This window comes from Pelophylax lessonae (assembly GCF_965119305.1).
Source record: "Pelophylax lessonae genome assembly, chromosome: 5".
Taxonomy (NCBI): domain Eukaryota; kingdom Metazoa; phylum Chordata; class Amphibia; order Anura; family Ranidae; genus Pelophylax; species Pelophylax lessonae.
This window is the reverse complement of record NC_138772.1, coordinates 22665358-22691794: the sequence shown is the minus strand read 5'-3', so window position 1 is coordinate 22691794 and position 26437 is coordinate 22665358. Positions and strand designations below refer to the sequence as shown.

The 26437-nt window shown below is 45.0% G+C and overlaps 1 protein-coding gene across 1 annotated transcript in view; it reads right to left on the bottom strand.

The window, feature by feature from the left end:
- The window catches only part of LOC309556415 (fucolectin-like), a gene marked incomplete at both ends in the record, with an annotated part of 1212026 nt that extends 1195475 nt beyond the window's left edge, over window positions 1-16551 (bottom strand). The window contains one exon of the mRNA XM_082258881.1: window positions 16479-16551. Within this exon, the coding sequence (XP_082115007.1) occupies window positions 16479-16551 (73 nt within the window). The remainder of the gene's footprint in view (window positions 1-16478) is intronic.
- Between the last annotated feature and the right edge of the window lie 9886 nt (window positions 16552-26437).

Below are 26437 nucleotides of genomic sequence, written 5' to 3'. Positions count from 1 at the left end.
GTGTCATTTTTTCCCCACAAATAGAGCTTTCTTTTGGTGGTATTTGATCACCGTCAGTTTTTTTCTTTTTTGGTGCACAAATAAAAAAAGACTGTAAAATTTGAAAAAAAAAAAAAAAAAAGTTTCTTGTTTAGGTTATAAAATTTTGTAAATAGATATGTTTTTTCCTGCACTGATGAGCACTGATGATGCCGCACTGACAGGCACTGATGAGGAGACACTGATGGGGTGGCACTGATGGGGTGGCACTGATATGCAGCACTGATGGGCACTGATAGGTAGCACTGATATGCAGCACTGATGGGCACTGATATGTGGCACTGATAGATAGCACTGATATGCAGCATTGGTGGGCACTGATAGGCAGCGCTGATGGGCACTGATAGGCAGCACTGATGGGCACTGATTGGCGGCACTGATGGGCACTGATGGGCACTGATAGTGGCACTGTTCGGCGGCAATGATCGGCACTGATCGGCACTGATGGGTGGCACTGATCGGCACTGATGGGGGGCACTGATGGGCACTGATAGGCAGCACTGGTGGGCAATAATGGGCACTGGTGGGCGGCACTGATAGATGGCAATAATGGTACTGGTGGGCAGCACTGATAGATGCCCTTGATGGGCAACACTGATAGGGAGGGCCTCTCTGAGCCCTGCTTGCCATCCCTGGTGGCCATAGTGGGCATCCCTGGTGGTCATCCCTGGTGGCTTAGTGGCACCCCTCCCCCCCCCCAGGGCTGCACTGGTAATCAATGTTCTGATTACCAGCACAGACCCCCCCTGTGATCAGTGAGTAATTAGAAATACTCACTGATCACCCCAGCAGCAGCACCGATCCTCTGATCTTCTCCTCACTGACAGGATCTGTCAGGAGGAGAAGAGATAGAGCCGTTATAACGGCTCTATTTACATTACATGACGGCTGTGATTGGACACAGCCGTCATGTGATCAGGAGGGCCAATCACAGGGCCCTCCTGCCGAATGTTGTTGCCGTGTGTCCGAGGGACACAGGCACATCGAGATCGCGCCGCTGCGCGTACCCGCGGCGGCGCGATCTCTCTCCTTCTGAAGGACGTTCCGGAACGTCCATTCAGAAGGATGAGACTCCCACCCGGCCGTATATGTACTATGGCCCGGGTGGGAGGTAGTTAAAGAAGATTTTTCCTATTCTTTCCCTGAAAGCAATCTCCAGCCTGACCCTACAATAATCTCCTATCTCTCACTCAGCAACATCAGGAACCTCTCCCTACAGTAGTTAGAGCAGAGTGACGTGCAGCGCTACGTGACTCCAGCTTATATAGAGGCTGGGTAACATGCTGCACTGGCCAATCACAGCCATGCCATTAGTAGGCATGGCTGTGATGGCTTCTAAGGGCACACTAGTTAAATGCTTGCTGATTGGCTGCCTTGCAGCTCTTGAAACCGTGCCATTAAAACCGCGCCAAAACATGAAATAAATTACCAAACAACGTACTGTATCCTGAATATACAGTGAAATGTTCGGGTCCGTGTCCGGGTACCGAACAATGCAGTCCGGGTTCGCTCAACCCTAGTTACCAGTTTAGAGTTACAGAGGAGGTCTAGTGCTAGAATTATTGCTCTCGCTCTAACAATCGTGGCGATACCTCATATGTGTGGTTTGAACACCGTTTCCATATGTGACTTGCATATGAGTTCGCTTCTGGGCGTGACTTCGGAGGGACGGGGTGCTTTAATTTTTGTTTTCTTATTTATTTTACTTTTTATTTTTACACATTGTCTCTTTTTTATGATCCCTTTCATTACTGTTACAAGGAATGTAAACATCCCTTCTAATAGAAATAAGCAGGACAGGTCCTCTTTAATGTGAGATCTGGGGTCAAAAAGACCTCACATCTACACTTAAAAGCAATTAAAAAAAAAAAAAATAGGCCCTTTAACCACTTAAGGACCGGGTCTTTTTCTGACACTTGTTGTTTACAAGTTAAAATCAGTAAATTACTTAGAACCCTCAAACATTATATATATATATATATTTTTTTTTTTTTTTTTTTAGCAGAGACACTAGAGAATAAAATGAAGCTCATTGCAATATTTTTTAATCACATCGTATTTGCGCAGCGGTCTCACGAATGCAATTTTTTGGGGAAAAATTCACTTTTTTAATTAAAAAATAAGAAAACAGCAAAGTTTGAAAATGGGGTTTGGTGCCTCAGGTCAAAAAATTGGGACTTTATGGGCTAATATTTTCATTCATAGGTAAGTATGTTTTTTTAAAACAGGTTTATTTAGGATAATATATAGTATATAGTAAAAAGGACAAAGAATATAATACATCAAGTTTATGGGTTATAGACCCATGGTGGTAGTGAAAGGAGAAAAAGTAAGAAAGAGGTTACACGGTGGTATGGTGACAATAAATATCTCTCTATTTTTCCCACGCTTCTTGGTATGGCGTCGGATCTATAGGGAAGGTATTTCTGGTTTCCTACGCGTTTCGCAAAAGAGCCTTTGTCAAGGAGAGTATGTCAACCACGTCTGTGGATATAATAAAATAATGAATTGAATATATATATTATGAACCAATTGGAACTTAAAAAACAGTAAAGTTAGCCCAATTTTTTTCTAGAATGTGAAAGATAATGTTACGTTGAGTAAATAGATACCCAACATGTCATGCTTCAAAATTGCGCACGCTCGTGGAATGTCGACAAACATTGGTACTTGAAAATCCCCATAGGCGACACATTACCAGTTTAGAGTTAAAGAAGAGGTCTAGGGCTCAAATTATTGCTCTCACGATCGCGGCGATACCTCACATGTGTGGTTTGAACACCGATACAACATATTTGGGCGCGACTTGCGTATGCGTTCACTTCTGCACTGTCCTTTAAAAAAAATTAAAAAAAATAAAACATTTTTGATTACTTTTATTTCTATTATAAGGAATGTAAACATCCCCTGTAATATAAATAAGCAGGACAGGACCTCTTTAATGTGAGATCTGGGGGTCAAAAAGACCTCACATCTCACATCTACACTAAAAAGCAAAAAAAAAAGTCATTTTTTTTTCATTATGGAAAAATAAATGGGCTCTTTACTGTAAGGCCGTTGCTAGGAAGCGACATGTAATGCTGCTCTAGTCCTCCAAGGCCATAGAGTGGCGTGGGGGTCATCTTGCCCTCACCTGACTTCCTGCCTAAGAGGAGAGCGGACCGTATCATTTTCAGATCAGCTGCCGATGGCTCCAGTAAGTGGGGGAAATGACCGGGAACCGGCAGGAGGGGGGAGGGGGGAGGGAAGGCCACCACTCCCGCCGACCATAAAGGTGATCCTGTGTCGAATCTGAAAGAGGACCGTGAAGAATACGGGGGTTATGGAAGCTATCTGTTGCCATAACTCTGGTATGTAACATCAAAGTAAACGCCGAGGTAAGTACAAGGCGGGCGGTCCGGAAGTGATTAAACATATTTTGCAATATGTGTGAACTACTGTAGATATCCCTATTTTTTTATTGCAGTTTGCTTAACAGGTTCCAGACATTTACCGCGGCAGGCTGGCCCTCCTGCGCGAAGCGACATAGCCCTATGTCGGTCACATGCTTGGTGCTGGGGGGATGAGTGCACGCTGCCGGTGGCATGCTCCCACCCCGGCTAGGCAGTGGGGAAGGCGATGCACTGGGCCGGCGGCCGCGATTTCCGCCAGGCCACCCGCGATCGCTTCCCGCTGAGAGAGAAGAACGGTCAGCTGTTGTAAACACAGCTGACCGTTCTTCTCTCTGAAAGGATCACAGGTCTCTATGGTCATAAGCCCCTCCCCCATACAGTTAGTAAACACTCCCCTAAGCTCACATTTAACCCCTTGATCCCCCACTAGGTTAACTACTTCACTGCCGGTGTCATTAATACAGTAACAGTGCATATTTTTAGCACTGATTACTGTAGTAATGTCACTGGACCCCCCAAACATGTCAAAACTGTCAGTTAGGGATCCGATCTGTCCACCGCAATATCACAGTCCCGCTAAAAATCACAGATCACCGCCATTACTAGTAAAAAAAGAAATATAAATGACATAAATCTTTCCCCTAGTTTGTAGACGAATACATTTTGCGCAAACCAATCAAAATACGCTTATTGGGATTTTTTTTTTACCAAAAATATGTAGCAGAAAACAAATTGGCCTAAAAGGATGAACATTTTTAATTTAAACATTTTTTGGGGGGAATGTTATATAGCAGAATGTGAAAAATATATATATTTTTTTTTTTTCCAGAATTGTCAAATTGCGCAAAAAATAAAAAATCGCAGATGTGATCAAATACCACCAAAAGAAAGCTCTATATGTGGGGAAAAAAAGGACATACATTTTATTTCAGTACAGTGTCGCACGACGAGCAATTGTCAGTTAAAGTAACGCAGTGCCGATTCTCAAAAAATGGCCTGGTCATTAAATGGGGCAAATCCTTCCGGAAGTGGTTAAAAGAGTACAGCAGTGCAGAGGGTTCATCCAGTTTTTTTATGTTGAATGATCATCTCTCCGTCTTGTGTGTTAATGCACATAAAATCCCATAAAAATGTGAAAAAGAAAAATGCCCAGAAATATTACAGTTGGGGAGGTAATAAACACATGCATGAGCTTTGTTTTTATTGTTATTATTGAATGTCACAAAAAGTTAAAGTGGCTGCAGATTGGAAAGGAAAGGTAACTTCTGATAACATTAAATTACAACATGGCTTGTGTAACAATTTTATATGCTACAGTATCTCACAAAAGTAAGTACACCCTTCACATTTTTGTAAATATTTTAATATATCTTTTCATGTGACAACACTGAAGAAATGACACTTTGCTACAATGTAAAGTAGTGAGTGTACAGCTTGTATAACAGTGTAAATTTACTGTCCCCTCAAAATAACTCAACACACAGCCATTAATGTCTAAACCGCTGGCAACAAAATGAGTACACCCCTAAGTAAAACTGCCCAAATTGGGCCCAATTAGCCATTTTCCCTCCCCGGTGTCATGTGACTCGTTAGTGTTACAAGGTCTCAGGTGTGATAAATTTGGTGTTATCGTCCGCACTCTCTCACACTGGTCACTGGAAGTTCAACATGGCACCTCATGGCAAAGAACTCCTCTGATAATCTGAAAAAAGAATTGTTGCTCTACATAAAGATGGCCTAGGCTATAAGAGGATTGCCAAGACCTTGAAACTGAGCTGCAGCACGGTGGCCAAGACCATACAGCAGATTAACAGGACCAGTTCCACTCAGAACATGCCTCGCCATGGTCCACCAAAGAAGTGGGGCGTCATTTTCAGAGGTTGTCTTTAGGAAATAGACTTATGAGTACTGCCAGCATTGCTGCAGAGCTTGAAGAGGTGGGGGTCAGTCTGTCAGTGCTCAGACCTTACGCCACACACTGCATCAAATTGGTCTGCATGGCTGTCATCCCAGAAGGAAGCCTCTTCTAAAGATGATGCAAAAGAAAGGACACAGACAGTTTGCTGAAGACAAGCAGACTAAGGACATGGATTACTGGAAACATCTCCTGTGGTCTGATGAGACCAAGATAAACCTATTTGGTTCAGATGGTGTCAAGCGTGTGTAGCGGCAACCAGGTGAGGAGTACAAAGACAAGCATGGTGGTGGGAGTGTCATGGTCTGGGGCTGCATGAGTGCTGCTGGCACTGGGGAGCTACAGTTCATTGAGGGAACCATGAATGCCAACATGTACTGTGACATACTGAAGCACAGCATGATCCCCTCCCTTTGGAGACTGGGCCGCAGGACAGAATTCCAACATGATAACGACCCCAAATACACCTCCGAGACGACCACTGCCTTGCTAAAGAATCTGAGGGTAAAGGTTATAGATTGGCCAAGCATGTCTCCAGACCTAAACCCTATTGAGTATCTGTGGGGCATCATAAAACGGAAGGTGGAGGAGCGCAAGGTCTCTAACATCCACCAGCTCTGTGATGTCGTCATGGAGGAGTGGAAGAGGACTCCAGTGGCAACCTGTGAAGCTCTGGTGAACTCCATGCCCAAGAGGGTTAAGGCAGTGCTGGAAAATATTGGTGGCCATACATAATATTGACACTTTGGGCCCAATTTGGACATTTTAACTTAGGGGTGCACTCACTTTTATTGCCAGCGGTTTAGACATGAATGACTGTGTGTTGAGTTATTTTGAGGGGACAGTAAATTTACACTGTTATACAAGCTGTACACTCACTACTTTACATTGTAGCAAAGTGTCATTTCTTCAGTGTTGTCACATGAAAAGATATAATAAAATATTTACAAGAATGTGAGGGGTGTACTTACTTTTGTGAGGAGCTGTACATTATTTTTTATTTGTTACATTGTTTCCACAAAAGTGAAGTTACCCTTGAACAAAGTACAAGCGTCTACAATAACTAGATAGTAGAAATAAGGCCTGGTTCACCCTGATGCGACAATCGCTCCGACCTTTGAGCACCAATTCAGTGCAATGGAACTGTTCTAATCGGTGTGGCTTGAGTCACTCCGACTTAGAAAAAGGTCCCTGCACTACTTTTGGTCCGACTTCAGTACACCTTGCATTGACTTCTGTTAAAGGAGTCGCATGCAAGTTGTGCCGAAGTTGCGTTGGCATTCGGTTTCAAAGTTGCATGGAATTTGCGTGACTTTGAAGCAGCAATGTGAATTGGGGCTTAAGGGAGTGGTTTTGGGAAAACTGACTCAGTATGTTTGTAACTCCATACCTATTTAAATATGTCCCTCACATTAAACCAAACTGACTATTCAACACAGGGCATGCTACTTGAAGGTGGGCCCCCAGTCTCACTTCCTTTGATGGGCCCCAAGTACCCCAGTTTAAAACTATAAAATAAACCCAACTCCAGGAAACCTAAAAGTGATCCTTTGCATTGGGGCTTAAATTGCACTGAAAGGGTCAATTGCTTACTTAGGGGACATAGAAAAGAGAATCCACTTACCCAATCCTCCACTCCTCTATGCTGCTAGACTGGTCCCAGCAGCATCTCCTCCCCCAAGCTCCAGGGGTCCAAGGCCCTTACGTCATTAAGACCAATAGAGAATTTATAGTCCTGTACTGCATTGGATGTGAAGGTACCGAAGGACAGTCCTCCACCAGAGCATGGGGAAGCGGAGGATCAGATAAGTTAAAGCAGATCAGCAGAAGGTCAACTGCAGGTCAAATGCACCTATTAATGAATTTATAATAAAGTTAGAAGCATCCCACACTGATGCCATTGATATAAGTCCAAAGACCATTAACATGAACCCTTACAGTGACCTGGTCCTATAATACTTACATTATGTTGTTATTGTCTGGAGAATTTCCAACTCGGACCTCAGCACACATTATCCGTCCCTGAGAGCCATCAGAGCGGGCAACGACTACAATGGTATTAACTTTGTATTCCTGTTTCAGGTCTACCTGCCACCAAGGTGACAGTTCCTCTTTTGTGTGGGTACAGGAGCCATGAAAAAGGTTTGTATCGTTCACACCATCAATGGCCTTGTACGCATAGCCATCCAGTATAACAGAACTCTGTGAGGCTACCCCAGTTCTGGCGATATTAGTAGCTGAAGAAATAAAAACAGAACACACTCAATAATTATACATTTTCGGGGTCTATGAATGAAAAGTTTGTTGTATGAATGTGACAAACATCTGCACAGCTGCAACAAAACTTGCCGTATTCTGTATAATGTAATTACCTGCTATGTTCAAACTCCTACGTTCCATCTAATGGCCATAATGCTGTATTTTTAATTCTTTAACCACTTGCCTACCGGGCACTTTTACCCCCTTCCTGCCCAGGTAAATTTTTTAGCTTTCAGCGCTGTTGCACTTTAACCGATTGCCAACTGCTCACAGTAATACTACTTCCCTTCCTAGTGATTCCGGAAGTGCGTGCTGCCGGAGGCACGCTCCCACTGTGTTTAGACACAGCAGGAGCCGGGCCGGAGGAGAAGAGGCGGCGACCTCCCTTCCCTAATCGTAAGGGAGATGGTGAGAAGACCCGCCTGCTTATGTAAACAAAGCAGGCGGATCTTCTCAGTGACAGACAGGAAGAGATCACAGGATTCAGCATAGCTTAAAGAGGAAGTAAACCCTCCTCAGGAAGTTGTACCTATAGGTAAGCCTATGATAAGGCTTACCTATAGGTACTGTAAATATCTCCTAAACATGTACGGTTTAGGAGATATTTACCTTTAATGCAGCCAGTGATGTCACTGGCGCATGCGCTCTGAAGGAACGGCTGATCGCGCCGTTCCTTCAGAGCCCCGTGCCGTGATCGTCGGCTCCCGCGCGCGTGCGCGGGAGTGACGTCACCGCGGCTCCGGCCAATCAGATGGCCGGATGCCGCGATCCCGGAAGACGGGCGACTGAACATGTCGCCCATCATACAGGTAAGAGAGCGGCACGGCGGGGGCTCGTTCTAAGGTAAGTATTTCATAATGAGCTAGTATGCGATGCATACTAGCTCATTATGTCTTTCTCTTGCAGGTTGTAAAAAAAAAAAAAATTTTCTGAACGAGTTTACAACCTCTTTAACCTGCGATCTCTGTGTCTGTCACAGAACCCCCCCACACACGTCAGTAAGCATGAGGCATACATTTAACCCCTTGATCACCAACAGTGTTACCCCCTTCCCTGCCAGTGTCATTTTTACAGTAACAGTGCATATTTATAGCACTGATTACTGTAGTATTGTCACTGGTCCCCCCAAAAGTGTCAAAAATGTCAGTTAGGGGTCTGATCTGTCTGTCGCGATGTCACAGTCCCGCAAAAAATCGCAGATTGCCACCATTACTAGTAACAAAAAAAAAAAAAAAAAAAACAATAAAAATGACATAAATCTTTCCCGTAGTTAGTAAACACGATAACTTTTGCGCGAACCAATCAAAACACACTAATTGCGATTTTTTTACCAAAAATATGTAGCAGACAACAAATTGGCCTAAAATGTTAAAAAATTTGGATTTTTAATTTTTTTTATTTTGGAAATGTCAAATAGCAGAATGTGAAAAATATTGTTTTTGTTTTCAAAATTGTCGCTCTTTTTTGTTTATAGCGCAAAAATTAGAAATCACACAGGTGATCAAATACCACCAAAAGAAAGCTCTGTTTGTGGGGAAAAAAAGGACAGCGTTGCACGACCGCGCAATTGTCCGTTAAAATAACGAAGTGCCGAATCGCAAAATAGGGCCTGGGCAGAAAAGGGGCAAATCCTTCCGGGCTGAAGTGGTTAACTGACAATTGAGCCGCCATGTAAGATTGTACCCATATGAAATTTTTATACATTTTTTTCATACAAATAGAGCTTTATATTGAGGGTATTTGAAGTGGTTGTAAAGTCAGAAGGGTTTCTATCTTAATGCATTCTATGCTAAGACACAACAGCGGTGCCATCGTCACTAATGAGTAGAGAGAGGGGGCGGGGCTGAACAGCAGCTTCATGTCTGATTGGATACATTGAACTGTGAGCTGCTTGCTATGGGGGGGGGGGCACTCAAAGGGAGGGAGGGACCAGGAGAGCCGAAGAGGTACCCAAGAAGAGGGGGATCCAGGCTACTCTGTGCAAAACCAACTGCACAGAAGAGGTAAGTATAACATGAAAAGTTTTTCATAGTTTGTTTTACAAACAGGTAATTTTGCTCCTTCACTGATGTGTGCTGATCATGCTGCACTGATGGACACTAATAGGCTGCACTGATAGGTGGCACTGATGGGCACTAATAGACATCACTGTCAGGTGACACTGGTGAAGAGACACTGATGGGCACTGATTGGCAGCACTAGTGGGCACTGATTGGCAGCACTGTTGGGATTGCACTGATAATTAGGACACCCATAATCAGTGCCCTGATTATCAGTGTAGATATCCCTTTATCTCCTCTCCTTTCCTCATGCTGTCAGCGTGAGTAAGGGCTCTTTCACACGGGCGGTCCGATCAGATCCGCCTGTCAGTTTTTTAGGCGGATCTGATCGCATCCTCCATGCAGCTCTATGGGGCAGCGGTTGTCAGCGGAGGTCACCTCCGCTGACACCCGCTGCCATCCGCATCCGATCCTGTCCGTGAAATCTGGACGGATGGAAACCCTATTTTTCCATCCGTTCAGTAATCGGAGCGGAGCGGATCTGATGAGAGCGGACAAGCGGTCCGCTCTCCTCCGATCCCCCATAGAGGGCAGCGGGTGCTGAGACACCTCCCTCTCCGCTCTGCAAGCGGAGACGGAGCTGTCATCCGCCCGGCTCAGCGGGGATCGCGGATCGATCCCCGCTGAGCAACACGGATCCGCCTGCGGAGGCGGACCGTGTGAAAGAGCCCTAAAGGAATGCCGATAATTGACTTGTGTTAACATCGTGATCAGCTGTCACTGGACACAATGTGATTGGCCCTTTACCCCGATCTGTGAACAGCTGGGTCCATGGAGGCCGTCCTGGCAAAGTAGGCCTGCGCTGTAGCTGTCTTTCAGCTATAGCGTGGGGGAATGGTTTAAGTTGTTGTAAAAAAAAAAAAAAATCAAAAACTCCTTCTGTGCTTAATTAAAGCGGAGTTCCGGGCACAGATCTCATTTTTTGCTGAACATACCCCCGGGACAGTCAGGGCTAGCACATTCCACAATGGCTAGCCTCTGATCTGTCCTGGTTCGCACTTACCTGCAAGAAGAAATACTTACTTTGAAAATTTCTTCCACAGCGTTTCCATCTCTCTTGTGGGCAGCTGAAGCCGGCGCGGTCCTCTTCGGTGTCTTCTTCCGCATCTTCTTCTCCCAGAATGCGCCGCACCGGCCCCTCTCGTCACTTCCGGTGCGGCGCCGCATTCCTAAACAGCTTCTGGGCATGCCCAGAAGCTGTTTAGCAGGGGAATGCGGCGTCGCCCGGAAGTGACGTGCGGGGCCGGTGCCGTCGCATTGATTCCTGGGAGCGATGACGTTCAGCTCCCAGGAATCATCGCGAGGCAGGAAGTGACGGGGTGAGCCGCGGCGCTGGAGGAGGAAGTACCCTGAGGTGAGTATTTACGATCTTCGATTACAAGGTGAGTGTACAAAAAAAAAAAAAATAACTATCCAATTCCTTTTCAGGTTATGTGTAGCTAGCGGAGGGGCACAAAAAAAAAATACCGATTTTGTGCCCGGAACTCCGCTTTAATGTCAGTGCAAATATCATTAAATGTCAGTTAGGGTCAGTGTGTCAGTTAGGGTCAGTGTGTCAGTTAGGGTCAGTGTATGTGACAGTATTAGGGAGAGTGTGTTTTTGCTTCGATGTTCTTTTTGGCCAGCTTTTATATTTTGCCGGTGTGAATGTTAGTGTCGGTGTATTTAGGTAGGCCAACAAAAAAAAAAATGACGCACTGCTGTTTCTTGGCCCCACTACAGGTACCAGGAACCAATCACACATATGAGATATCTCCGCAATTGTCAGGAGTAGGAGAATTTACTTTGCAGGTGGTGGGTCATGGTAGCAGTGACATAAAAATATACAGCTAATATATTAAAAAAATGTTTTTCCTATTTTGGGACCTTTTTTCTTGAATAAAAAAAAAAGCGACAGCCCGCACTACCGATCACTGCGTTGCGTGCCCCCGGGATTAGGCAGGAAAGTGTTAAAGAAAAAGTGGATTGTATGTTTCCTTGTGGGAGGAACCTCTCTCTCATGTAAGCTGTCCTGAAAGATGACTTGGGAAATACTCATGAAAGTAGAACTTTTTTTTTATTTTGGATACAGTAGGGGAGGGTTATAACCCTGGTTAGATTTTTTTTACCCATCTGTGTCCAATTGGGGAGATTTACCTTTACTTCCTGTCCCATAGCCAAACAGGAAGTGAGAGGAAATCCCTGTAATTTAGGGGGATCCTTTGGGCCCCTCAGGTCACCAGAATAAGTGTCCCAGATTGTCCCTCTATTACTTTTCTGGGGACAACCCAAAATTTAGGATTTTCTTCTAATTTTGCTTTCAATAATAATGGTGAACCTTACAATTATAGAGGGTGACTCTCCATAACAGGGATACAGACTGCAATAGCACCCCTGAGTAGGTAACAGGCATCAGGTAAATGTATTTTTTGGCCTCCCTGTAATCAGGTAGAGTAGGGATCACTTGCTAGGATGGCGGTGGGAGGGCCTTTCCTCCTGGGTTGAATCTGGCCTTGCAAAAGGCTTGTCCCCAGTTGAAGGCAGGTTCTTCCTAAGCTGTCCACGTTCCAAACCTCCTGGTAGGTAAGGGCTACACTGGGTCTGGCCTCGGGCCGAAACCGAAAAAGCCCGTGGTGTCGTTGCCCCTGGGGTGGCAGCCCAGGGGTGCCTTAATTCTCACTGGTGAGGGGCAGCTCGCCTTGAGTTTTTCGGCACCTTGGTCACTGCACCACACACACTTTTTCTGCACCTGCCTCTTGGGCCAGGCCTTTTGGCTTAGACCAGAGGAATTTTTATTCCGGCTGGAAGGCCTGCCTTTGTATTTTCACATTGGCACTAATTCACCTCTCCACTTCCCCTTCCCCACCTTTTTGTTTGTGTGTGTTTTTCTTTGTAGTGTGTCACTTCACTTTCACCTTTTCTTCCTGCGCGACAAGTACGGTGTGGGTCTTCGGGCCTAACTTGGACGTCTTGGAAGGGGGTGGACATGGCCTTTCGGCTTAGTTCGCCCTCTCTCATGGGGTCTCCCTTCGGGGGAGCCCCACCTAGTACTTGGGGTGGGCTGTTTCTGCAGTCCCCCTAGAGAACGGGGTTTGCCAGGTTTCGGCCAGGCAAACCATTTGGAAGTACCTCAGTCCCTGTCAGGAGTCTTGCACCCCGGGGGATCAAGGTATAGGTCCAACCTCTTCGGAGGCCAGACCATTCGCACACCCTGTGCAGTTTTTGTGTTTCTCACGTTTGCGTGTGTGCACTTTTTATGCACCTGGTGTAAGTCTTTTGAGTGTGTTTCACACGCCACAGGCTTTAAAAAAAAAAAAAGTAATCACTTGCTAGTGTCAGTTCGCGCTTCTGCTGGCGTGGGCACAACTGCTTTCTCCTGCATCTCACTGAATTCTAGGATATAGTGCAGTTATGGCGAACCTTGGCACCCCAGATGTTTTGGAACTACATTTCCCATGATGCTCAACTACACTGCAGAGTGCATGAGCATCATGGGAAATGTAGTTCCAAAATATCTGGGGTGCCAAGGTTCCCCATCACTGATATAGTGGGTGGAAGAGCTTTGACCCTGGCCTGCATATTCATGCCTCTGCAGCCAATCCCTGATCAGAAGAGTGAGTGACCAGCAGGGGGCTGATAGAGGTATAAATAGGCAGAAGCCTGGAACAGCTACCTCTTGCTTCTTGGGAGTAAGACCCAGCCTGAGGGCTGTGGCATCCTTGGGAGGCTACATTCTACACTGAGGACTTTCTTTTTGGGGTCCCGGCTTCTGCTTGGGCTAAGGGAACACTGAAACTCACAAAAAGATCATCTGAGGAATGCAGGGCACAAGCAACAAGTACAGAAACTGACGTATGCAGCAGGTGGCAAAACGGTATTCAGTACATAGTGAATACCTGCCATGTGAATTCTAGAGACTTTTTTGCACTACCTCAGGAGAACTTACAGCAGGACTCTTAGGGTTTTAATTCAGTTGAGAATTTACTGCTTGAACTCTAGTTGCCTTTCACATTCAGCAGAGCAGATTTAGTGTCCTCTGTTAGCTGTTTGTTAGAAGTTTTGCGAGTATCCCAAGGCTCAACCTCACCCCATCCCAGTTCCTAAACCACAAAAAAAAAGACATTCAGGGGGTGTGCTTGGCTGCTATGTGTCTATCAGGGAATGGAACCTGGGACCAAACAGAAGGACCAGTATCGGGTCTGTACTACTCTATCACCAAACAATCCTATGTAGGACTGATCATCAGTCATCCGCACATTGACTCAGAAGGCCTGGTCTTTGTCTGTATCAATGCTAAACTATATTCTTCCTCCGATGTTCTTTTTGGCCAGCAAAGGATTTTTCTTAACACCTCTCCCATGCTGGCTGAGTTGATGCAATCTTTTCTGATTATATATGTGTGCACTATGAATCCTACTGTTGGGAAAGTTGGCTGAACATCCCACAAAGATATTTTGGAGTTCTTGGAGACTAATTTTAGCATCAAACCATGAGCTCTTGAGCAGAAATTGCAAGGCTGGCCAGTCCTGGACAAATTAGCAGTTACCACTTCTAGATTTTTACCTTGGAATGACTGACTTCAAATTATTTGGCAATCTTTTTAAAGCCTTGCCAGACCCATAGGTATCCACAACTTTCTGATGTCCTTAGTGAGCTCTATTAATCTTGGCATAATGACACCACACATGTCAATAGCAAAGTGAACACCAGACCCGAGATATCTGAGAAATAAATTAGATGGGTTTCACCTGCAAACTTCTTATCATTGGCACCCAGTCTGGGTCACCCATGTTTAATTTCATGGATTTGAGGCATGGGTAAATGTAGGGGTGTACTTATTTTTATCAGATGAAAAATATGGATTAAGAAAATGAATACAGCCTTTCAATTGTATGCAGCAGTTTTTCAGTATATCACCTTTATCTCTAGGTACTATTTGAATCAAGATCCAATGACTGCCTGTTTAAATATACAGTATCTCACAAAAGTGAGTACACCCCTCACATTTTTGTAAGTATTTTATTATATATTTTCATTGACAACACTGAAGAAATTACACTTTGCTACAATGTAAAGTAGTGAGTGTACAGCTTGTATAACAGTGTCAATTTGCTGTCCCCTCAAAATAGCTCAACACACAGCCATTTATGTTTAAACCGCTGGCAATAAATGTGAGTACACCCCTAAGTGAAAATGTCCAAACTGGGCCCAATTAGCCATTTTCCCTCCCCAGTGTCATGTGACTCGTTACTGTTACAAGGTCTCAGGTGTGAATGGGAAGCAGGTGTGATAAACTTGGTGTTATCGCTCTCACTCTCTCATACTGGTCCCTGGAAGTTAAACACGGCACCTCATGGCAAAGAACTCTCTGAGGATCTGAAAAAAAGAATTGTTGCTCTACATAAAGATGGCCTAGGCTATAAGAAGATTGCCAAGACCCTGAAACTGAGTTGCAGCACGGTGGCCAAGACCATACCGGGGATTTAACAGGACAGGTTCCACTCAGAACAGGCTTCGCCATGGGCGACCAAAGAAGTTGAGTGCACATGCTCAGTGTCCTATACAGAGGTTGTCTTTGGGAAATAGACATATGAGTGCCGCCAACATTGCTGAAGAGATTGAAGGGGTGGGGGGGGGAGGGGGGTTAGCCTGTCAGTGCTCAGACCATTCACCGCATGCTTCATCAAATTGGTCTGCATGGCTGTCATCCCAGAAGGAAGCCTCTTCTAAAGATGATGCAAAAGAAAGGACACAGACAGTTTGCTGAAGACAAGCAGACTAAGGACATGGATTACTGGAACCATCTCCTGTGGTCTGATGAGACCAAGATAAACTTATTTGGTTCAGATGGTGTCAAGCGTTTGTGGCGGAAACCAGGTGAGGAGTACAAGGAGAAGTGAGTCTTGCCTACAGTCAAGCATGGTGGTGGGAGTGTCATGGTCTGGGGCTGCATGAGTGCTGCCGGCACTGGGGAGCTACAGTTCATTGAGGGAACCATGAATGCCAACATGTACTGTGACATACTGAAGCAGAGCATATTCCAACATGATAATGTCCCCAAACACAGCTCCAAGATGACCACTGCCTTGCTAAAGAAGCTGAGGGTAAAGGTGATGGACTGGCCAAGCATGTCTCCAGACCTAAACCTTATTGAGCATCTGTCGGGCATCCTCAAACGCAAGGCGGAGGAGCGCAAGGTCTCTAAAATCCACCAGCTTTGTGATGTCATCATGAAGGAGTGGAAGAAGAGTCCGGTGGCAACCTGTGGAGCTCTGGTGAACTCCATGCCCAAGAGGGTTAATGAAGTGCTGGAAAATAATGCTGGCCACACAAAATATTGACACTTTGGGCCCAATTTGGACATTTTGACTTATTGGTGTACTCACTTCTTTTTCTGGGGGGTTTAGACATAATTGGCTGTTTGTTGAGTTATTTTGAGGGGACAGAACATTTACACTGTTATACAAGCTGTACACTCACTACTTTACATTGTAGCAAAGTGTCATTTCTTCAGTGTTGTGACATGAAAAGATAGAATAAAATAGTTACAAAAATGTGAGGGGTGTACTCACTTTTGTGAGATACTGTATTTATAAAAAGTCAACCACTTCCATGGGGTGTTTTTATGTTTTAACATGGCTGTGTTTTACTAAGAATGAGACATTGGAAAAGACTCTGTATAAACATTTTGTATTTGGTCTAGATTTTAGGTATTACATATTTCTTTAAAATACCTGAAGGAGCTTTTTTGGTCAACTAGCTGAGGGTATACTTAGACCCCCCTCCTCTTATAGTACTCCTTTTTTTTTTATTTTACCTTTACATTATTCTTACCTCCAGGTGGACGGCTGCAGCACCAAGCCAGACCCAACAACCCCAGCAAAACCAAAGCCACCAGAGTCTTCATTCTGGAGGAGACATCAGAATACAGAGAGTCAGTTACCATAATATGTTGTGCCCCATAATTGGTGTCTGTGGGAGAATTAGTTCCCCATCCCTGATGTCGGGGGGGGGGGGGAATAGTACCCCGTCTTTGGTGTCAGTGGAAGAAATAGTGCCCCAAGGGCAGGATAAAGGCAAGCAAATGGCCACATTTGTCCCGTGGGTCCCAATTTGTAGACCCCTGTGTTAGGGGTCCCACTGTATGTATAAACATAGCCCCCCCCTCTCTTGTCCCCTCCTGAGATGGACTATGGACTTACATGCACTGCTTGCTCCAGACAAATAGAAGTGAGAGGGGAAAACAGAGGCTCCAGATCTCCCCAAGGACGTTACTAGGAGGCAGAAAAACAAAGTAAGATTAGAGGGGCGTCACTTAGTGGATATATATGGAGGATTTTTGAGAAATAAGAATATTGTATAGTGAAACTTTAATTTAAAATTAAAATAAAAAAGAATGTAAAAGTTGATAATCATATAATGTTTCAAAACCATAAAGTGCATTGAGTATATTATCTTATTGATCAGGAACTGCCATTAATGGAAAAGAAAGACACTTTCTGAAGCACACATAAACATAGGAATTAAAAAAATAATTAACAATGTCAAATTATTAAATGCTTTAACCACTTCCGGACCGCCCACCGCATATATACTGCGGCAGGGCGGCCCAGCTGCACAAAGTCACGTATAGGTATGTGATTTTATGCAGGGGTTCTCGGGGGCGTGCGCACATCTAATTACAGAGGGATCCAATCAGCGGGTACGGCGGCTGCAATGGCCGCCGACCACCTGTGACTGTGCAGAATGACAGAACGGCCGTCTGTCTATGTAAGCAGGGCAGACGTCTGATCTGTCACAGAGGAAGAGTGAGATCTTGTGTTTCAGGGAAACTAGAGGTTCACCCACTAGAACCTGGAGCCTTGTCGTAGGTCCAGGGTGGGTAAGAGATGGTGAGACCCCAACCAAGCTGCAGCGGTTCAGGGGGTCTGAGGTGGTTATGGTGTCTGGTGGAGTACTTGGAGCTCTCGGGAAGAACTAGGAGCATCCGTCAACTGAGGTACCCAGTCGGGGTGCCGTTGATCCGTTACAGGCACTATATGTGCTTTTAACCACATCCCGCCCACCCTGTAGCAGATTGACGGCGGGATTGTGGTTGTATTATCCTGAACGGACGTCATATGACGGTGGCAGGATAATACAGCCAAGCGATCGGTGATGCGAGGAGTCAGTCTGACTCCCTGCATCTCCGATCTCCGATCTCGGTAAAGAGCCTACTGACGTAGCTCTTTACCATGTGACCAGCCGTGTCCAATCAATCGGCTGGTCACATAGCAAACAGGAAGAGCCGTTGATCGGCTTTCCTTAGTTCGTACCTGACAGGCACGAGTAAAGGGCTCCTCTGACGGGGGGGGGGGGGGGGTCGGCACTGGTAATCAGATCATTGATTACTAGTGCAGACCCTCGGGGGGTGCCACTAGAACCACCAGGGATGCCCACCCATGACCCCAGGGATGCCCACCTATGACCCCAGGGATGCCCACTATGGCCACCAGGGATGGCAATCAGGGCTCAGGGAGCCCCCCATTGCCCTCCCCATCAGTGCTGCCCACCAGTGCCCTCCCTCTCAGTGCTGCCCACCAGTGCCCATCATTTCCACCTATCAGTGTCGCCCACCAGTGCCGCCTATCAGTGCCCATTAGTGCCCATCAGTGCCGCCCGTCAGTGCCCATCAGTGCCGCCTATCAGTGCCCATCAGTGCCCACCAGTGCCGCCTATCAGTGCCCATCAGTGCCCATCAGTGCCACCTATCAGTGCCCATTAGTGCCACCTATCAGTGCCCATAAATGCTGCCTATCAGTGCCCATCAATGCTGCCTATCAGTGCCCAGCAGTGCCGCCTATCAGTGCCCACCAATGCCGCATATCAGTGCTACCTATCAATGCCTATCAGTGCCGCCTATCAGTGCCACCCCATCAGTGCCACCCCATCAGTGCCACCCCATCAGTGCCTCCTCATCAGTGCCTGTCAGTGCAGTCTCATCAGTGCAGGAAAAAAATTATTTATTTACAAAATTGTATAACATAAACAAAAAAAACTTTTTTATTTTTTTCAAACTTTTCGGTATTTTTTTATTTGTTTAGCAAAAAGGAAAAAACCCAGTGGGGATCAAATACCACCAAAAGAAAGCTCTATTTGTGGGGAGAAAATTACATAAATTTGGTGTAGGTACAGTGTTGCAGGACCGCGCAATTGTCATTCAAATTGCAACAGCGCTAAAAGGGGAAAATTGGCCTGGGCAGGAAGGGGGTGAAAGTGCCCGGTATTGAAGTGGTTAAGGTACCTTTTTAAAGTCATCCGCGGGAGTGACGTCATCGCGGCTCTGGCCAATCACAGTGCCGGAGCTGCCGAACCCAGAAGAGACGCCGAGGGATCATGTCAGCGCCCACAGCGGTGTCCGGGGGTCCGTGTCGGGGCTTTGTTCTAAGGTAAGTGTTTCATAATAAGCTAGTGTGCAATGCATACTAGCTCATTATGCCTTTATCTTGCAGGTTATTTTTTGTATGAGTTTACTACCGCTTTAAGAAGAGAAGGCAGTCGCCACTCTCCTTCTGGGACTCTGCTTCCCACCAAACCTCGTGCACATTTGCCCCTGGCTTTTTATACTATTCCCCACAATGCACAGAGACAGCCATCTGTGCCAATCCCCGGGGCTGTATCAAAGCCCGTGTCCTCATTGGCCAGGTTTCCTCCACTGTACAATGTGCCTCCCCATTGGACACAGTGAGGACACTCCCTCAGACCAGATGAATCACACACTGGGCACATTGAGCAGACCTAACTCACAGATCCTTCTTCCTGTTAGGCAGAGTGAAATATAGAATTTACCTTCTGCCCCTCTGATAGGCAGACAGAGCCAAAACTATAAATCACTCTCTAGCACCTACCTAGGAGGGGGCTACATATTGTAACAGGAAGTCAGCTAAATCTGGGAATGTAGTCACAGGAAGGAGATACATTTCCACCTGATTTAGAAAGTCCATTAATTAATTTAGGGTGTTGGCTACAGAGCTAGCCAGCAGGAAGTTGAAAGGCCTTCACCTGTTCAGAATGAGGGAGTTAAGGCTCTATAATTTGTTCAGAGAAATTCCTATTGTTTGCTGCCTCCAGAAGCTGTGTCCTGAAGCCATGTGGGCTGGGAGCAGGAGGACAGTCAGCGTGTGCCTCCCGACAGGATGTGTGGGCCTGGGAGAAGACCCCCCGGAGTGATGTGTGCCCGGGACGGTAACCAAGGGTGAATACGTCTCAAAGGTGAGAAGACAAAGTGTTCCATGTGAAGAGTGTGAAGAGTAAAGGGACATGTTCAATGGACAATGTTTGTGCTGTGTGAAAAGAAACAAAAGGACTGTGTTGCCCTGTGAAGCTATTATAAAAGGACTAGTGAGTGTCCGCTGTAGGACAAGGAAGTCTGCCCGACGGTAGGTTGGAGACAGACACTTAGGCAGGTTCCAGTTGTGAGAAGGTAGCCGCCCACAGAGGCAAGGATTTATTTTCTGTTTTATTTTATTTTGGATGTTTTGCTGCATACAGCCTGGTGAAGAAAACACCATTTAATAAACCACACTGTTTGTTTGCAAGCACTTGTCGGCTACCTCTCTGGGAAAACGCACCCCCCAAGGGGTCATCCACACCCGCCACCGAGCTAATCCCTCACATATGGTGGAGGTATGCAGTGGGCATAAGCAGAGATCCCTGCAAGGAAGTGCAAATGTTTGATGAACTTTGTCTGGTGCATGAGATTGCACAATCTATGTGTGCAGGAGAGAAGATCCTGACAGAAAAAAAAAAAAAAAGTGTTTTAAAGAGACAGGGGTCTCAAAATTTTTTGATGAACTTTGTTGTGTCTGGTGCAAGTGACTGCACAAACTGTGTGCGCAGGAAAAGAGATCTTGCAAGAGAGAGAAAAACTACATGTGTTAAAGAGACAGTGGTCTGAAAATTGTTTGCTGGACTGTGAAAAATTTGTTTGTGGAGTTATTGAAGATGGGGCGGTCCAAACGCCTGAAAAATGCAAAGATAGATGAAATGAGAGACCGGATTCTATGGATGGAGGGGATGTTGCCGTCTGAACCAGCCCCATCCATGCCTAAAGAGAGTCTACTAAAGAGGAAGTTTGTTGTCCCTAGCAACACTGATGAAACTGCTATGGAGACGCAGTGTGCTCAGATGAAAAGTAAGCTCAAAATGGAGGAGATGTTGAAACAACTGATTATATCAAATACAGCTCAACAGCAGGCAAATGCAGCTCAACAGCAGGCAAATGCGGATTTTCAGCGGAGCTTTGCAGCTCAACAAAAGGCTCATCAAGAGAGCATGGCAGGCTGGAAACAGAGACGCCAGCAGCCAATGGAGGCCATCGGTTTGGAAGAAACCGAGTATGTGTGCAGGGCTGAGTTGGATGCCTTGCAACGGAAAATGGAAGAAAAGGAACAAGCCTTGGAATTGCTTAAAATGGAGCATAGAAACTTGCAGGAAACAAATGAACTACTCAAGTCTCATGTGTCACAGTGGGAAGAATCCACTGCTCTTCTTTTGGTCGAGTTGCAAAAACGCAGAGAGACTATAATGGAGAAAGATACCATCCTCATGGAAAAGGAAAGTGAAATTCAGACTTTGCAGAAGCAAAGTATGGCTGATATGTTGGAGTTGCGTAATCAGCTGGAAAAAAGTCTTCAGTCTTTGGGAGCTACAAAAATAGACCTGCAGGAGTCGCAGGAACAGAATGTTGCTCTGAAAGCGACGTTGTCTCTCAGCGACAAAGAGAAAAGTGAAAGAGAGGCTAAATTACTGAGTACTGTGTATGAGCTCACTACTTTGAGCAATGTGGTAGATGAATGGCGTGCGGACTGTGAAAGTTGGAAAGGGGAAGCCCAACGTGTCCAGCAGCAGTTAAAGGAGAAAGAAGCCTGTGTGGCAGAATTACATTCTTATTCCCAGATGCTAGCCAATGAGGTGAAGGCTCTTATGCAGGGAAAAGGAGATTGTGAACATAAGAGGGAAAAAGTAGAGGCACAGCTTCTGGAATCGCAAGTCAAGGTGTCAGAAGGTGACCGATTGTGTGCTAAGCTGTCAGAGAAGGCAAACCGACTGCAGGTTGAGTTGGACAATGTTACAAATCAGCTTTCTCAAGCAGACAGCAAATCTAGAGAAATTGCGGAAGATTTTTCTATCTTGGAATCGCAGCTGCAAGACACGCAGGAACTCTTACAGGAAGAGAGGTGTCAAAGGCTGAGTTTTAGCACAAAGCTCAAACAAATGGAAGATGAGAAAAATGGCTTCCTGGAACAATTAAAAGAGGAGGCGGAAGCAAAGAAAAACCTATCAGAGCAAGTCGCAACATTGCAAGCTCAGATAGCGGATATGAAAAAACGCATGGAAGAAAGCGTTGGTTCATTACAGTGTGTTGAAGATGTGAAAAAGAAGTTTGATCAGATGCTTGGTGAAGAGAAGACTGTGTCTGCAAAATATGCAGAAGAACGCGCACGTGCAAAAACGGAGGTGCGTGATAACGAGAGCAAAGCCCTGTTCTTGGCTCGCTCTTTGGAGGAAGCTCTAGAGTGTAAGGTTGAACTAGAAAGAGTTAACCAACAGCTGCGTACAGAAATGGAAGAATTGGTCAGCTCCAAGGATGATGTTGTGAAAAGCGTTCAGGAGCTAGAAAAGTCTAAGCGAGCCTTAGAACAGCAAGTAGAAGAGATGAAGATTCCGTTGCAGGAACTGGAAGAGGAATTCCAGGCAACAGAGGATCTGTCCCAAAGAGGGGATAGTGTGCCTGATGCAGTTTTTAAAAGGATCAGTGTTTTGGGGTTTGTCCTGAGTGAGCCTCAGAAATGTGACGACATGTGGCTTGAATCACCCCTTTGGAATAAACCGTTCCTTCAAAAACTTCAAGCATTGGAAAATGTATCATTAGAACTTCAGCAAACAAAGGAGCTGAGTAAGAAATGTGGTGATTTCTCAGTTCAGGCTGAAAACCTAGTGGAGAAAACTAAGGCTGTTGGTGAAAACGTGAAGCAAATGAATAAGTGCCTTTCAGGGAGTGTTTCCAAAATGGAACTGGTGAAAGACGGGTGGCAGAAGTTTGATCGTGATCTTGAGATGCATTCCATGTGGAATTCAGATAGAGAAAAAGAACTAGGTGACCTTGAGCAGTCAAATAGTTCAGCAGAAAGTGCATTGAAGAAACCTGTAAAAGAATGTGTTGCAGTTCCATGCTTCTTCACTGATGCAGAGAGGAGGTCTATAATGGATACCACCCAGATCGCTGGGTTCAACTGTGTTGTTGCCTTTGACCCCTATGTTGGTGGAAGGAAAGTTGATGATGTTCTGGTTGGCTACTTCTGTGAAGAGTTTGGCAAGAAATATAAACTGAATATCAAATCAAGTAGTAGGCCTTTACTGCGACTCGCTCAGGAGGGCGAAAAGTTTAAGAAGTTGATGAGTGCAAATGCTTCAGATCTGCCTATGAATATGAAATGTTTGAATGATATTGATGTCTCTGGGAAAAGGAACAGGGGTCACTTTGAAGAAATGTGTGACAGCCTGTTGTCTCAATTGGAAAATCCTCTGCACAGCATCTTAGAGCAAGCAAAGCTCAAGAAGGAAGATCATTCCCTTTTACAACAAAAAGTCAATGATTGTGTACAGCTGTATGGAGAGGCAACTCAAGTCACAGAGGGATGTCAAGAGTCCCTACTTGGAACAAAGCTTAGTGAAGCAAAGGTTCTCAAAGTTTTGTGGAAAACATTTATGGATTGCAGAGAGAGGCGTCTTAAGAATGTTGAAGACATTAAGACTAGCCCAATTGAGTTGCCTATGGATCACGGTCCTCCATGGTGGATTGGACAGACGGTTATGAGGGACAAGCTGTCTGACATTTATGAGAAAGCTGTCAATGAAGATGACAGAAACGAGAAGGAGCGAAATGATGCCAAAAATGCAGTTGAAGAATGTGTATATGAGATGAGAGACAAACTGTGTGGCATTTATGAGAAATCCGTCAATGAAGATGACAAAACAGTTTCATCCGGAAGCTTGAGGATAATAGGAGGCTTATCAGTGAGTCAGCAGTGCTTGACACATGCGTGCCTGGAAATCTGTGTCCCAACCCTAGGGTTGAAACAAGAGGGGGGGGTATGTAACAGGAAGTCAGCTAAATCTGGGAATGTAGTCACAGGAAGGAGATACATTTCCACCTGATTTAGAAAGTCCATTAATTAATTTAGGGTGTTGGCTACAGAGCTAGCCAGCAGGAAGTTGAAAGGCCTTCACCTGTTCAGAATGAGGGAGTTAAGGCTCTATAATTTGTTCAGAGAAATTCCTATTGTTTGCTGCCTCCAGAAGCTGTGTCCTGAAGCCATGTGGGCTGGGAGCAGGAGGACAGTCAGCGTGTGCCTCCCGACAGGATGTGTGGGCCTGGGAGAAGACCCCCCGGAGTGATGTGTGCCCGGGACGGTAACCAAGGGTGAATACGTCTCAAAGGTGAGAAGACAAAGTGTTCCATGTGAAGAGTGTGAAGAGTAAAGGGACATGTTCAATGGACAATGTTTGTGCTGTGTGAAAAGAAACAAAAGGACTGTGTTGCCCTGTGAAGCTATTATAAAAGGACTAGTGAGTGTCCGCTGTAGGACAAGGAAGTCTGCCCGACGGTAGGTTGGAGACAGACACTTAGGCAGGTTCCAGTTGTGAGAAGGTAGCCGCCCACAGAGGCAAGGATTTATTTTCTGTTTTATTTTATTTTGGATGTTTTGCTGCATACAGCCTGGTGAAGAAAACACCATTTAATAAACCACACTGTTTGTTTGCAAGCACTTGTCGGCTACCTCTCTGGGAAAACGCACCCCCCAAGGGGTCATCCACACCCGCCACCGAGCTAATCCCTCACAATATGTTATATGTTTCTATTTTGAATGAAGCACTGCATGTTATTAATAATCATAGAATTATTTGTAATCAATAAATGTGATGCTAGCTGCTGTTTTCTAGGGTTTATGCACTGGTAGCGCGGATCGTTTCTACATTTTGGATGATGTTTATTATGTTAGGGTAGACTACAAAATCTAAAGGATAAAACATGCGGAATATGACGAGAATCAAATGGTTAAATAGGTTTAGTTCTGTTAGTTTCATGTTAGGTTCAAATGTTAAGTTTGAGCCATGAAATAATCTACGCCAATCAGGTTTGCATCTGTTCAGGTAAGCTTTACTGAGATTACATGCGCACGGACCACATCTCATACAGAAATAGAGAATGTGATGCCATATACATTTTTGATACATCCTTTTATAGAGAGTTTATCACATTAAAGCCAATGGCGGGCATAGACCCAAAGACATAGTCATACAAGTTTACACAATATTTCAATAACAGCCATAATACAGCCTTTGTTGATCATTTAGCAAAGTCTTGGTCATCTTACTCTAGGAGCATGACAATTAAAAATGATGGATAATATGCAATTAATGGCCGGTTACTGGAACTATCATTATCTAAGCTAATATATATTTGTTTATCTGTTATTCCGGAAAGTTAGGGAAGTTCTCTTGGCTGGACATCTCATGTTAAAGTTGACACATATCCATAATAAAAGACAACATAACAAACAGACTCAGACTGAAATCCTAAAACGTATTATTTTGAAAGTATATTCAAGGATTAAGAGGGGACTCTAGACTGCCATACTGAATATGGATATATGAACATATAATATAAAAGTCTTTAAGAGTCCTCGATATATTTTCATCTTGACAGTTCAATCACTTGAGGACCGCCCCACGCATATATACTGCAGCGGAGTGGCCCTCCTGCGTGAACCGACGTACCTGTAAGTCAGCTCGTGGTCCGGGTTGCGCATGCGCGCCGCTGGTGACCTGCTCCTGCTGTGATTGGACACAGCGGGTCATCGCATCCGCCGGGACCTGCCAATCAGTCGGAGAGGAAGATGGAGATCTTGTGTTTCTGCTAAACAGAAACATGAATCTCTGTCTTCCTCCAGTTAGGCCACCCCCCACATAGTTAGAAAGCACTCCCTAGGAGCACACTTAACCCTTTGATCTCCCCCTGATGTTATCCCCTTTCCATGCCAGTGTCATTAGTACAGTTTTTTTTTTTTTTAGCACTGATCACTGTATGGGTGTCACTGGTCCCCAAAAATGTCATTTAGTGTCAGATTTGTCCACAGCAATGTTGCAGTCCCCTTAACCACTTAAGCCCCGGAAGATTTTACCCCCTTCCTGACCAGGGTTTTTTTTGCGATTTTTTACTGCGTGACTTGAACGGACAATTGCGCGGTCGTGCGACGCTGTACCTAAACGAATTTGACGTCCTTTTTCCCCACAAACAGAGCTTTCTTTTGGTGGTATTTGATCACCTGTGCGATTTTTTGATCATGCGCTATAAACAAAAAAAGAGCATCAATTTTGCAAAAATTACAATATTTTTCACATTTTTTATATGAAATTCCCCCCAAAAAAAATGTAAAAATCAAAATTTTTTAACATTTTTGGCCAATTTGTTTTATGCTACCTATGTTTGGTAAAAAAAAATCACAAAACGCGTATTTTGATTGGTTTGCACAAAAGTTATTGCGTTTACTAACAAAGGCAAAGATTTTTGTCATTTTTGGTGGTTTTTTTTTTTTAACGAGTAATGGCGGCAATCTGCGATTTTTTTTTTGCGGGACTGCGACATTGCGGCGGACAAATCGGACCCTTGACTGACATTTTTGACACTTTTGGGGGTACCAGTGACATTACTGCAGTAATCAGTGCTATACATTTGCACTGTTACTGTA